Genomic DNA, 13,878 nt, shown 5'->3' with positions numbered 1-13,878 from the left:
TTAGAGAATGTTTATTCTAAATAATACAAAATATACATAGTACAAAATAATTTCACAAAGTGGTTCCCAAACCTGGGTGCCAACAAAGTAGTAGGCGTACAGTAGAGAGTGAGTTGGAACACGTCAGTTCAGGCTGTCACTAAATTGTGACCACACAGTGTACCCACTTTGTTTTTGACCATTAGACAACTTTCCCAGCGTTTTGACAGCCTTTTCACAGTTTTTGAAATGCTACCCGATATAATTCCGAATAAATCCATATTTATGCAAATCTATGAAGTTGTTGAGGTCCAACTGTAAATACATTTTCTTTGTACTAGACCAGAATGTCTCAAAGGATTCAGATATTATCACATTAGGATTTATCACTGATTTTCAGAGTGCCTGAACGTCTTACACTTGAGCATGTTCGGCGTTCACGTGGTACCTCAAGCTTGAGCAGCTTCGATGAAATTGAAACGCCTTATTGCAAATCGTGCATCTTGCACTTGTTAATTGGACCATCATCGTTCTTTTTGTATTTGAATCCATCCATAGACCCAGCAAGGCTCCATCTCGCCTCTAGCTCCCATCCAATTTCCGGACAAATTGCATTCGCTATACTGCACATCCGTTAAATGCTTTTAAAAAAAAAAACGTAATTAACAACCAAAAACAGTTAACGCATTATTTTATTTTTGACAGCCCTAAAAACATATACTTGCTTTATTCCCCATTCGACCCTCAGGACTGACCTGCTGAACAGTCATTTTGCTTGTGTTGCTTAAACGTGCAGTCAGCTTATATTTTATTAAACTAACATAACCTTCCAACTGTGAGGTTGACTCGTGGCAGATCTATTCTCATTCACACTCAAAAACAAAGTGAAATACTCTCTGCACAACGAACATTTTGAGACAGACCCTTCTTTGGTAATTTGAGGTACAAGTTATTGCACCTAATGAACCGATAACGGAGCCATCAGCCTGGACCTAACCCTCCTCTGGCTACTGGTCCGCACCCTGTGGCAGACTGCTGGTGTGTCCTAAGATTGCAGATCCACGCAAACCTCCTCCCACACTGATCACAGCTGAAGGGTTTCTCCCCGGTGTGAACTCTTTGATGCTTCTTCAGGTTTCCAGCCTCTGAAAAGCACTTCCCACAGATGACACAGTGGAATGGTTTCTCTCCAGTGTGGACTCTATCATGGGCCTCCAGATTGGAGAGGCCAGAGAAAGCCTTGCCACAAACACGACATGTGTAGCCCTTCCTGCGGCGTTCACGAGGCAAAATGGCAGCCTGGCTTTTATTGTGGCCAGCCAGAAGTCTGGCTTGTTGCTGAGCAGTGAAGGCCCCCTCAGTGCTGGAAAATGCTGATTGTAGAGTGAGCGTGGAGCTCATAGACATACTGGTTGAGCTAATACCAGAGATAGATTTGCCAGATGACTGCGTGGTCTGTGAAGACAAAATGGTGAGTTGTTGCTGAGAGGTTTTGTTGCTTTCATGATGATGTTGCTGCTGCAGCAGCTCAGCCTGTGCACTTCGTATCATGGCAGGTGGTTTTCTCCATGTCATGGACGCTGACGTCCCTGTTGACAGGGATGGGAGCAGAGAAAAGGAAAGCTCAGCACACTGAATGCCTGTCTGAATGACAGATGCCAGGCATTATGTCCATATTCAACGGTAGATCAGTTTCTTATACTGCATCAGATAGTTGAGATGAAAGCCTCGTGATTTAATAAAGTAGACCATCTTTTTAGCGCTCAGCAAATGAAGTTTTGCTGGCTTTGACAACAAGTCTGCAGAAATAGATGAACACATGTAGACAAAACTAAGTATAGGTTTGTCCAAGATGCCTCTAAAATACATTTACAAATCAGACTGGGTGCAGGCTGCATGCAGCCACCATATTTTAACAGAGTGAACAATCGTAGGGAGGGAGGCAACGCTGGGTGAGTTTCATTTTGAGAATAAGTCAAATAAAGTTTGACTTATCTGACGGTTTTGTTTCGCTTAATTGACTTTAAAGCCTGGTGCGCCTTATTGTCCAAAACTTATGGTAATACAAGCCTCTGAATAATAGAAAAGGTGCTGATTTCTTACCTTGCGGCGCGATGTGAACTCTGGACGAGTCAGATGCAGAGAAGAAACTCTGCCCCCCACTCATCTTCATGGCTGACGACCCCGAGGTTTGTGAGAGCTGAAGTCCGTGTTCAGGTTGTGTTTCAGTGTCTATAATTATGACTCCATCTTGGTCAGTCTCTGCTGAGTCACAAGCGGTGAGAGAACATGAGGGACCACTGGGGGCAATATCTGGGGCCCAACGGGTGAAGAATGTCTCGAGTTCAAACAGAGAGTATTCAGCGCTCAAAGAGCTGCGGCTACAGGTTCTCTGCTTTTGTGTTTTGGGGCCGGCTGGTGTGATGGTGTCGGGAACCCTCAGCTGGACTGCCACTATACTGTTGGATTCTTGGGAGGTTACAGGTGTTGACTGAGGTGCTGCAGACTGAGGAAGGAGAGGGGTGCATTAAAACCAGATTAAAAAATCCCAGTTCCGTTTCACTGACCAGTCAGTGACACGCAGAGGCTTTTCTGTATGTCTAGGCATAAGTAATATATGTTTTTGTACATCTACGGAAAACATACACCATTGAAATTTGTACTCATCGTGATCCTTCTCTCATATTTGAGAACATCAAGCGCCTCAGCAAATTCACGCTGCATTAAGAAAGATTGAAACATGAATGTCGTTTAACGAAAATTTACAACCCCCCCCCCAAAAAAAAAACAATTTGCTTAATCCCCCTGTATTAAAATGGTTTAAGATACAGGTCAAGTACTTATTCCATGTACATGCCAAATTTGTGAAATGTACCACAAGGGCTCCCTTGTTGTACCCAATATATAAGACCAATAAAACAAACCTGCACTGCAGGAGTTATAGATTTGATATTCATATTGTGTCACAATTTTGTAATGTCGATTTTTTTAATGAACACACATTCAAATGTATAATTTTCATAAACTTTTTAATCATTTACATTGCAAACACACATTGTGCATGATTTTACATAATTGTGACACAACAGAAAAAGAATTCTAAGCTACAAAAGCTTCTACAGTGGTACCTCAGCTTACGAATTTAATCCGTTCCGGGACTAGCTTCGTAACGTGAAAACTTCGTAAGTAGAGACGCATTTTGAATGTAAATGCACTAATCCATTCCAAGCCCCGCAAAAGTATTGTAACGGTTCATGTTTTAGGAGTGTTCATTATTCCTACGCTGCAGAGAGTCCGCAAAGGCATCCAGGGAGGAGGGGCGGTGTGTGTGTGTGGGTGCCGCGAGGAGGAGGAGGAGAACGGGAGAGCTGCGTAGCTCCCGTAGCTCTCCCGTTCTCCTCCTCCTCCTCGCGGCACCCACACACACAGAGAGTTACCCGTCGTGTGCTTATTCCAGCGTCCGACGGACGCTACATTATGATATTTTTTAAAAATATTAATCTACCTGTTAGCTGTTACTTTTTGTCCTCTTTGTTTACTGGTCCTTTGCGGTGTTTTCTGCCTCGCGTTTCTTGAAAAACTGATCCAATGACGTCTGCTTTTGCCGGCTTTTGACAATCCGTCGGAAATGTGCGAGGCAGACGTCATCATAATGAGCAATAGCCCGACTTGTCAACACTTTTTCCGGGTGACACGAGGGGGACACGAATAGCGCGCTGGGATACACGCATACGCAACGGGTTGCCAGGCAGATTTTAGGCGATAGCCAATGGCAGAGCAGCTACGAGCAGCTATTTTTGACTTCGTAGCCTGAAACGCCTCCGTAACGAGAGGCAATATTTTCCCATTCAGAAACTTCGTAACCTGAAAATTTCGGATGTAGGGACATTCGTAAGTAGAAGTACCACTGTATTATACAAAGCAGCCACACAAAAAAACTGATTTAGATAATAATAAAAATAACCAGGAGTAAATTTAACGCATGTTCACTTGAAGAACATGAATTGAAACATTAGAAATTCAAATATAAGTAAACATTTCTACGAACATATAAGCTCCCCATTCTGTTCTGGATCCTCTGAATTTTTTTTACTGAAATTTGAATCTGTAAATGTTGTTTTCAATGTTAAAATGTTTGACCTCATTCTGGATCAGATCCAGATAAAATTCCGTGGTGAGGTAGAGGCCCCGACCCGACATGACTGTCAAATTCCATAAGCATTGGTCGATAATCAACCGAGATAGAGGATGCCTTTAAAAAAATATTTACTTGCATATAGTTCTATACCAAAGGAGAAACATTCATGGACTAGTCTTTCTTATAACGGAATGTTTGGGAAGCTACCTTCTTATATCTCCAGCCTTCTTTCTACTACTCCTGCAACAACGGCACTAATCGGATTCTTTGTTTTGTCCCCGGGAAGCACACAGAGCTTGGTAAAACAGATTATTCTAACAATGGGAAAGGAATGAGCTGCAAAAGAAAATGTCACACACTTTTACATTCTGCCCTTAAAAAAATGTGTTTTAAACAAGATTCCCCGAGACGCAGTGTTGTGTATTTTCCTGGTAAGACCTGTTTGTCACTCTTATTTCTTCCTGTTTATACTATTGTACATGCTTTATAAAAATGTTCTCTTTCGTGTTTTTAATTCTTTCCATCTATACTGCCATCTTGACCAGGACTCCTCTTCCTACCAATAGAAAGGATGTACGCAGTATAATAAGCATTTTAAGGTCTACACCTGTGGATGGTGTCTCTTTTGATGTTTTTTCAGGTTGCTCGGGTCAGAGAACCTCTCAGAGCACAGTGAACACTCGTATGGTCTCTCCCCAGTGTGTATGTTCTTGTGGATTTTCAAGTTCCAGAACTGGGAGAATTTTTTACCACAGATACTACAGCCATATGGTCTCTCTCCTGTATGGGTCCTGAGGTGGGATTCTAAATTTGCTGGGGAACTGGACACTTTTCTGCAGAAACTACAGACATAACCCTTCTTCTTAAGAGTCCTCGGTGGCCTATCGTTACAACTATAACTTCCCTGATCCTGGCTTTGACCTGGTATCACAAAGTCCTGGGAGCCCTGCATCTGATCTAAGATCTGAATGGGGCTGGACTCTGGTGAAAGAACAATGACAGGAGGCTGAAAGGACACAGACGACTGGAAGCCACTAGACCTTTCAACAGCCAATCTACTCCCAGAGTTGCCAGACTCTCCTCCAATGAGCATGGTGGGAAGGTGTGAGAGTGGGACAGCCATAGCATTAGTCCAAAGTGAAGAATGGCCATAGCTGACCTCTGAAAAGCTCTGCCCAGATTCCTGCAGGTCAGACAGCTGATTGGTGGAGGTTTGTGTGGTTTCATCAAATGGCAGAACTGCTTTGGAGTCATCTGTACTTGACTCCACTAACCCTGGATACAAAGAGAAAATACGGATTTAATTTTCCCTTTCAAAATGAAACTCCTGACAATTAAACGTAGAATTGTTCAAGTCTAAACCGGTGGATTTAAGCTACAGCAGATAGAGCATCCTGATATCTATATCACAGAGAAGCTGTCATAGTGAGTAGACATCTCCACCTTTGTAAAATAATCTTAGAAATTGCCGTTATTTTAAGGACATTTATGGAGACGGAATGTTCTGGCATGGTCTGTGCTTTGCCTAGGGCAGGACAGTGATTAAATACTTCAACAACATCGTTGGTACCAACTACTAAATAGCATACAGGTGAGGTGCACAAACCCCCAAAGCATAACCCAAATAATAATTCATAATTCATTCCTAGTGCAATCACAAATTCAAATTGAAGGCGAGTCCACTAACCCTCCTGTATGTTGAGGCCTGACTTGCTCTGAGTTCCAGTCACCTGCTCAACCTCTTCTACTTTCACCAGCACATGGTCATCGTCCTCCTGCACATACAAGGAGGGACATCACTGGACGTTACAGCACAGCAGGCGGACAACGCTGAAGCAGCAAGTGGAGCTTGATCAGGAAAGACATCTTTACTTTAGTGGGGCTTTTAATGCAGAGATGAGCTGAGGTCGACTCATTGCAGAAACACTGTACTATTAAAAGGCACAGATGAGAAAGTCATTTTTACATTTACATTTCATCCATTCAACGGAAAGAATTAGTGACGCTTTAATAACCACATCTTGCCAACCACATTTTAAAAACTGCTCATGAATCCTTTGAGTTTTTGTAGAAATATAAGCAATATTGTTCAATATCAAGATCCAGTTTTAGGCTCTGACGCAGATTGAAATATTTGATTTGAGTTAAATAACTATGAAATGAAAAGAATGTGCTGATAGCAAACCTTGTATAGTTTTTGAAGCCTGGTGACTATCTAGTCAGGTCACGTAAATAAAAGTCTAATCTTTTATATATAACATTCGTAAGTCCAGTTGGGGCTCTAATAAACATCAGGGTGATAACTGTTCCAGTGGAAGTGCCGCAGACTGAGGACGACAAAGTTAAATGTAGAATTTAATTTGCCATGGCAATAAAAACCGAATACATTGATTTGTGCTTTTAACAACTGAATACACCCACTTTAACATTCAGTCTGAAGACGTTTAACAAACGTGTGTCGGTCCCAAGCCCAGATAAAAGCAGAGGGTTGCGTCAGGAATGGCATCCGGTGTAAAATGTTGCCACAACAAATTATGCAGATTGATGTAAATACGAAGGACATACCGGATTGTTCGTGGCCCGGGTAAACAACAACCGCCAGCAGCGTTGTTAACCCACAGTACGCTGCTGGAAATCGGACCACTGTGGGTCTAAGAGGGACGAAGAAGAGGAGAAAGACGGGTGCATCAACAGCAAGAGAAGAAGGAATGGACTGAGAGTCGGGACTTTGAATGTTGGGACAATGACGGGAAAAGCTAGAGAGCTGATGGATATGATGATGAGGAGAAAGGTTGATGTGTCGTGTGTCCAGGAGACCAGGTGGAAAGGAAGCAAGGCTGGAAGCTGAGGAGCAGGATTCAAGTTGTTTTATAATGGAGAAAGATCTGTACAGGCTGGCCAGACAGAGACGAGAAGGATGTTCAGCATGTTAGAGTATTAAGGGCAGAGACGTCAAGGTGTTGACAGAGGCCAGTAGTGTGCTGAGAAGATGGAAGAAGTATATGAAGGAATTAATGAGGAAAATGAGAGAGGACAAAGGCTAGAGGTATCTGTCGTGGACCAGGAAGTGAGTTGGACCGGACGACATACCTGGGGAGGTATGGAAAGCGGGCGTGAAGCTGCAGGCTGCCACAGACTCTGCAGGACAACACACCTCCAGATGAAGGGTTCAGTCCGCAGAGATCGTTTGACAAGTTTTTTTTCCTTCGAGGTGCTTTTCCAAACAGAGTTGGTCTAAAAATTTGTGATTATTGATTGCACTTGCAATCAATAACTACATTTATACATGCCACTGTTTTGATACGTTACCACACCCACTGCCAGATCTGAGCCAAAATAATAACCACTCAATACACCCGTGTTATTTCTCATTTTAATTGGTCACTTAATTGGTTACTTCCTAATGCTTCCGTCATAACAGCCCCTGCGTGTGGACCTCCTTCATTTGTGTCGCCAAAATTAACAAAAAAAGGAAGGACATTTCAAGAAACTGACTCAATTTCAGTTTTTAATGAATAAAATCACTTGAAACTTCTACAAGGAAAACACCTTGTATTTCTTTGCATTCTAAAACAATCAAATAAGTGTTTTATATCCACTTACAAAGCAAAAAAAGAATTACCCAAAGACACACAGAACCATGGAAAATATGCCCAGACATTTCTGCCACCTACTTGGTATATAGAAAAAACAAAAAGTCATTTTTGTAATCCAAAGAAATTCTCATAAGGAAAACATGATGAAAAGACAGCAAAGCTAAAGCTGATCCGAGCTGCAACCACCCAAAATGTAGAAAGCAATTAATGAAATATTGGTGGTCTGTACAACAGCAAAAGCCTTTTCAATTAAAAGCATTCACCCGACCACAGAAGTGGGATGAAATGCTTTTGATTTAATCTGAAGACTGTTAAACTCACCAAGCCTGCATTCAAGCCTTCCATACTTGACATTGGACGTGCAGCTGAAAGATCTGAGGCAATTATAAGTAGTTGTGTTTCTGTCATTGCAAACATTTGTTTATATCGACAGTAGGAAACATTTAGAAGTCATTAGAAAGCTCCTGTGCATACAGCGTGCTCTTTCACGTCACAGAGGCGTGACTTGATGATCGAGGGCCGCCGGTCAGAGAAGCAGAGTGTCTGTTTCCAGGTCTTAGGTGTAAACCTCAGGGTGGCACTTTTGTTGATGCGTTTTCAAGTTTCTGATCCAGGCGAATCCTTTGCCACACATCCCGCAGCTGTACGGCTTCTCTCCAGTGTGGACTCGCTGGTGTTTTCTCAAGTTCCCAGCCTCAGAGAACCTCTTCCCACAGGTGGGGCAGCTGTAGGGCTTCTCCCCCGTGTGAATGCGCTGGTGGATCTCCACCTTCTTGGGCCGGTTAAATGCCTTACCACAGTAGCTGCAAACAAACAGCCTTTCCTTGGTGCCGGAACAAGGGTGCACTTTGCTGCTGCCGCTGAAGGGCGGGGACAGAGGGAGACCGGGGCCGCAACGATTCCAGCCAATAATACTAGCAGAGGATGACGGGAACTCGGCCGCCGCCGTCGTATATGAACAAGAGGGCCTCCTTCGCTCCATCCCAAACTCCAATTGCTCATCGACAATGTTGTCAACCAACGAGTTACAGCTTTTATCATTGTCACACAACACAGCGTACTTTGAGTCAGCGCCGCCGTCTTCATTACCCTGCCGCCGCTTTGTTTGCTGCAGTGAGTCTCTGCCTTCAACAGATGCACCGAGTTCACACTTAAGGAGAGGAGAGGAGTCACTGACCTCCACTCCTCCGCCGCTGCCTGTGCGCCACGTCTTGCTGGTCTGGGACTGGGACTGGGGTCGACTGGAAGTGGACTGGCCATCTTGCCGTTCAATGCTGGGTCTCCGCAAGGCACTTCCACACGGAACACACTCGACCACGCCTTAACACAGGCAATGTGGGACGCAGAATGGAGAAAGAAATCAATCGGTGAGATTTAAAAGATTTAGACCAAGACAAAATATTCACCTTTAAATGTCTGCAACTAATAAAACTATTAATGCATCTGGCCAGTTTGACTCCAGTGACAAGTACAGAACAACGCAGGAAAACAAAACACATTTTTACATGGAGACAAATATAGTTAAAGTGAGGCGGAGAGGAGTTTAAGTGGGTCTGGCAGCGCCTTGCATGGCAGCAGTCTCCCACTGGAGTGTGAATGCGTGAATGCGAGGCCAAATTCTAAAGCGCTTTGGGCACTGCAGAATGTGGAGAGTCCATTTACCCATCATAATGACCGATGCATTCTTCATACAGAACGGCTCGTATCAATTTTGTTGTTTTTAATTATTGATTTTCAAGTATGTGGCCTGTTTTGAAGGTTTTGTTCCCCGTTGCTGCTTTTTTTATGCTGTCTTGCAAACATCGGAGTCCCACATCAGTCTGTAACAGCATTGTGGTTGAAATGACAATTAAATTCTCGATTTGGTTTGAAGAAATCTAAACCAGAGAGCAGACTTGTAATCAGAATCTTTACAATCGCAATGATTCCCAGATCGTGGTCGTCCATCACCGCAGGTGGCCACAACCTAGTGTTACTCACCAGATGACACATTCATGGCCTAAATAATTTTAAATCAGCAAGTTGGACCAAAACCAAAAGATTATTCATTTATTTTCATACAATTCGGCTAGTTGATTGATGTTTGACTGTACTTGCACTAATTGTCTTGTCTAATAAATATATTCATCTTCATCATCATCATCATCTCACCATCGTCTCCTACTTGGGGCATGTCTTCTGCTCTTGATGCGTTTGCCTCCACCTCCTCCTGCTTCACCAGCACTGCCTCTGGCTCCACCAGCTCCACATCTGGAGACTGCACAAAGAAGCTTTGTCATTCACACTATAGGGATGACATATCAAGCACTAACCCCGACATGAAGGACACATGCAGGAGAACACAGAAAGACAGGAGTCAATTTTTTGGGGTCAGGTAGAAAGTTTGCAGCTCACGCATATTGTCTTGTGGCGAAGGTTTTTCTAGATGGTGAAGACTGTGGCCTTCAATGATGAGACGAAGCATGTCTATCTGTTCTAAATTTGTCCACCAACTAAACTGATTGGTCGGATCTGAATCTGGTCCCTTGTTCTCGATTGATCGGCATCGTTTTAGGAGGCTCGTGATAAGATGTTTCCCCTGGCAGGCTTGAAGCTGCTCCTCATTTTCTGCTATTTACCGGCGGTCCGCACCAGATTTTAATGGCTAGAGTGGTTCTGCTGTCTTCCTCTGGTTCTATTGTACTTTGTGAATTCTTCTTCTTTTGTTAAATAGCCGTTGAAAATAGCCTGTAGCTGTATTACCACCACCTTCAGGTGGAAGGACTGAATTACTACTAGATGCAGAAAAAAATTAAAGAATGTTTTCTATAATGAAACGAGTCTAATAAATTATTATTATTTTCATTAAAGAGTGACTATTAAAATATTCAAGAATCAATAACCAAGCTGCCCAGTCTGACCACAACCATCTGACGATTAGACCCAGTCGGGGTTATGCATCTGTGTGACATTCTGCATCTAACATGAATGTTTGTTGGCAGAGCTCTGATTTTCCATTTCAAATAGTTTCTACTCAAAGCGTCACATCTCAGAACCAAAACAGGACCTCGGCCATCTTGTGCTGATCTTACCTGACTCTGAAAGGTGCCAGGATGAGTTAGCTCACTGGCTGCGTCCTCCGCTGCAGCTCTACCAGACCACAACGCCACATTCATGTGCCGATCAAATAAGGCAGCTACACAAAACAAAACAAAATGTATTTAGCATGACAGAATGTTGCTATTTCAATAATCCATATCTGCCGTGTCCACAAAGTAGAAGCAGAGATGACAGCTCCAAAACAGGATGTGTCTCGCCAGTCGTCTTTAAATATAAAATCCAGTTTTGATAAGGAATGTTAATCAGTTTAAATCTAACAATTATCCAGGTCTGTTTTACCATTTTTTTGACCACATGGTAACTACACGGAAAAAAATTGGAACGTATATATTAAAAATATTTGAATATTAAAAATATATTCGAATTTAAAGTAATTTCAATAACAAATTTGTTTTCAAAGTGTTCGTGATATCATGAAATAAATAAGTCGATGCAAAGCTAAAAATCTAAATTTCAGGTAATTATGGAATTAATTTTTATTGATAGACATTGCATGGCAAGTAAATATAAAACATTAAACAAAAAACAATAAGCTTGCCAAGGAGAGTAAAAAATAAATGAGTAAAATAAAATAGAACAGGTTCAGCTCACTATTTATCTAGATTACAGGGCTCAATACTTTTATAAATAAATATCAATTTCCCTGCAGAAGGCATGAAATAAAGCTTTTTTTTTTCTTATGTATGAAGTATTTCCCCAAGATAATTATAAGGTTAACGATGTACATCTTTTCTGAAAACATTAAGTAATTAAATACAACACGTTTATAATAAATTTTAAAAATATTACACAAATTGGTAGTTAGAAAGTTGGTAATATCTTTCCAAAATATCCGGGTTATTGAGCAACTCCAAAGCAGATGAGTCACAGTTTCTGGGTGTAAACCACAAAGCGAGTAACGCACCTCCAAATCCTTCTAGATATTAGTTTTTAAAAAGGTTTACAGGCTAGAACCTATGTACAATTTTAAAAGGAGATTTATTTTACTTTATATTAGTGAGAAAGTATTTGCAGGGCATCGGGTATCACAAGTTCTCCAGTAGAATACACGACTTCAGGGGGCGTTCATGTGTAATTTATGTGGTATTTACCATAATTACACACATGAAGGCAGCAAAAGCATAAAATGTGTTCTTAAAACTTTGAGAGATCAAATCAATCAAATCTTTATTTGCAGACACAATGGTCCAATTAAAAAGCACACATAACATTTAGACTCAGAGACTCAGAATAAACTCAGGGAACATTTAAACGGCTACTTGGGCAGCACAACATGAACGTGTTTCTTTCCCTTTACACAGTTTAACAAGCAGGGCTACACTGATTTCCTTACCGGTGTCCCGCGGCCTGTCGTTCGGGTTCGCCTGCGCTCTCGGCCGGCCGCTGTTCACGCTGCTCTCCCGGAGCCTCCTCTCGGCGTTTCCTCGGGCCATCTTCAGCTCCAGCAGGTGCAGCTTCCTCTTAAGTCCTTTGTTCTCTCTCTGGCATTGGGACATTTGTAAACTCACCACCGCGTAGTCGTCATCCACCAGCTTACAAATCTCCGCCACGGCCGCGTTAGCGAGGACCTCCATGATGGAGGCCAGCTGGGTCTGGAAGGCAAGGCGGCTGGACATCGTTCCGGCGGCCGCGACTCGCTTCCTGCTCCGTCACTTTGAAACTACGGCTTAGAATCTGGCGTAAAATGAGAGTATTGTGGCGTTTCGGTCAGACCATAACAGCGGTGGAGGAAATTATACCAGTTTAAACGCAGCGTCGATGAACTCAACTAGTTAGGATAGGAACCACACTGAGAGCCACAACGTTACGTCACGTCCTGTTTGTGAGGTTTATAGGCGGCCGGCCACCTTAGCAAAGGCCAGTACCGCCACCTACTGGTCTGGGGTCTCGACCAGGCTCCTATTTTACCTGTAATTTAGCGCTCGTTTTATATTCCAAAAATGTATGTGTAAAATATAATACTAATAAATACATAATTACACTTCCCATATATTCACCCAAATAATCCCGTGCTTTTTATAAACTCAATCACCACCAATCGCCTTTCCTGCACCTACCTGTCGTAGTACGTCGTATATCCTTCATCTCGAATCCTTGGAACCCCCCCAATCGACTGTTTGTCCCTCATCAATTTCATTTAGCCTACATTCATCTTCACATTTTTTTTTAAAGCTGATTTTTAACAATTACAGAGAACAATGAAATCCTGTCCATGGCCGGCCCGCAGGGAAATAAATCTGTAAATACAGTGTATCTAGGGGCAAAATCAAAACAGAAATAAACGTGCCATTTTCAAAATTGTATTTTCTCTGACATTACAAAGACATAGATGTCTAACATGAACATGTTTTGCTAATTGCAGAATGCCCTTTATAGTTCCCCTAATGCTTGGACAAAGGACAGTCCCTGTGTAAAGTGAGGCGTTTTTAAGAGTTCATGCTTCTCATATTTATAAAATCAATAGATTTATCACTTTGGCAAGTCAAACTGATAAACCACCTCCTTAAAGCAAACTGGCAATCTGTTTAAACGGCCGAGGAGGATTTCAACAAAGAATCGACCACAGAGAAGGTCTGATCCTTGATATATGACATCACTATAATAATGGCCACTCATGAACACTTTTAATGATAACCGTACATTTCAAAACAAGGGACCGTAAATACTGAAATGCAAAATATTTGTTTTAGCTCTGCAACCTACAGCTAGTATTGCCAATTACATCCACCTATACATACAGCCACGTCTCTCTTTTAAAATGTTTTTACTTGACATCTTTTTACAGTCCATGATTGATACTGACATTTAACAATGAAATATAAAAAGCATAATTTTCTGATTTCAATCCTGGAAACAAACAGAGACGTTAGTATTCCGGACAGCAACACATCACAGTGTGACAGATGTTAACATGAGAGCAATCATTAAAAGGTGGACACCTGCACTAATAGATTAACTCATTGAGTGCCAGACATTTTCGGCTCAGCTATATGCTGCGTGCCCCAGTTTTCAAGAATTTTCCCTGAATAGTCTTTATTATGACCAAACGAATGAAAGATTAAAGTT

At 42.1% G+C, this 13,878-nt stretch overlaps 1 protein-coding gene across 1 annotated transcript; it reads right to left on the bottom strand.

Annotated features, from left to right (window-relative positions):
• Positions 1 to 2: 2 nt before the first annotated feature.
• On the bottom strand, positions 3 to 12,428 carry LOC137906689 (zinc finger protein 271-like). Its single transcript, XM_068750978.1, has 8 exons — positions 12,146 to 12,428; positions 10,785 to 10,888; positions 9,865 to 9,970; positions 8,282 to 9,033; positions 5,805 to 5,892; positions 5,277 to 5,392; positions 2,083 to 2,470; positions 3 to 1,568 (listed from the first exon to the last, which is right to left on the bottom strand). The coding sequence occupies exons 1-8, from the start codon at positions 12,426 to 12,428 to the stop codon at positions 961 to 963; spliced, it is 2,445 nt and encodes an 814-aa protein (XP_068607079.1). The 3' UTR covers positions 3 to 960.
• Positions 12,429 to 13,878: the final 1,450 nt, after the last annotated feature.

Source organism: Brachionichthys hirsutus, chromosome 17 (assembly GCF_040956055.1).
Source record: "Brachionichthys hirsutus isolate HB-005 chromosome 17, CSIRO-AGI_Bhir_v1, whole genome shotgun sequence".
NCBI classification, from domain to species: domain Eukaryota; kingdom Metazoa; phylum Chordata; class Actinopteri; order Lophiiformes; family Brachionichthyidae; genus Brachionichthys; species Brachionichthys hirsutus.
This window is presented reverse-complemented; position numbering and strand designations above follow the sequence as displayed.

What these genes read in the sequence shown, in the direction of transcription:
- LOC137906689 (XM_068750978.1), bottom strand. Translation starts at nt 12,428, where the DNA reads ATGTCCAGCCGCCTTGCCTTCCAGACCCAGCTGGCCTCCATCATGGAG. An exon ending in GCCCCAAGTAGGAGACGATG is followed by an intron (nt 9,034 to 9,864) that starts GTGAGATGATGA and finishes GCCTGTGTTAAG; the next exon opens with GCGTGGTCGAGTGTGTTCCG. An exon ending in CTGGGCAGAGCTTTTCAGAG is followed by an intron (nt 2,471 to 5,276) that starts GTCAGCTATGGC and finishes GCAGCACCTCAG; the next exon opens with TCAACACCTGTAACCTCCCA.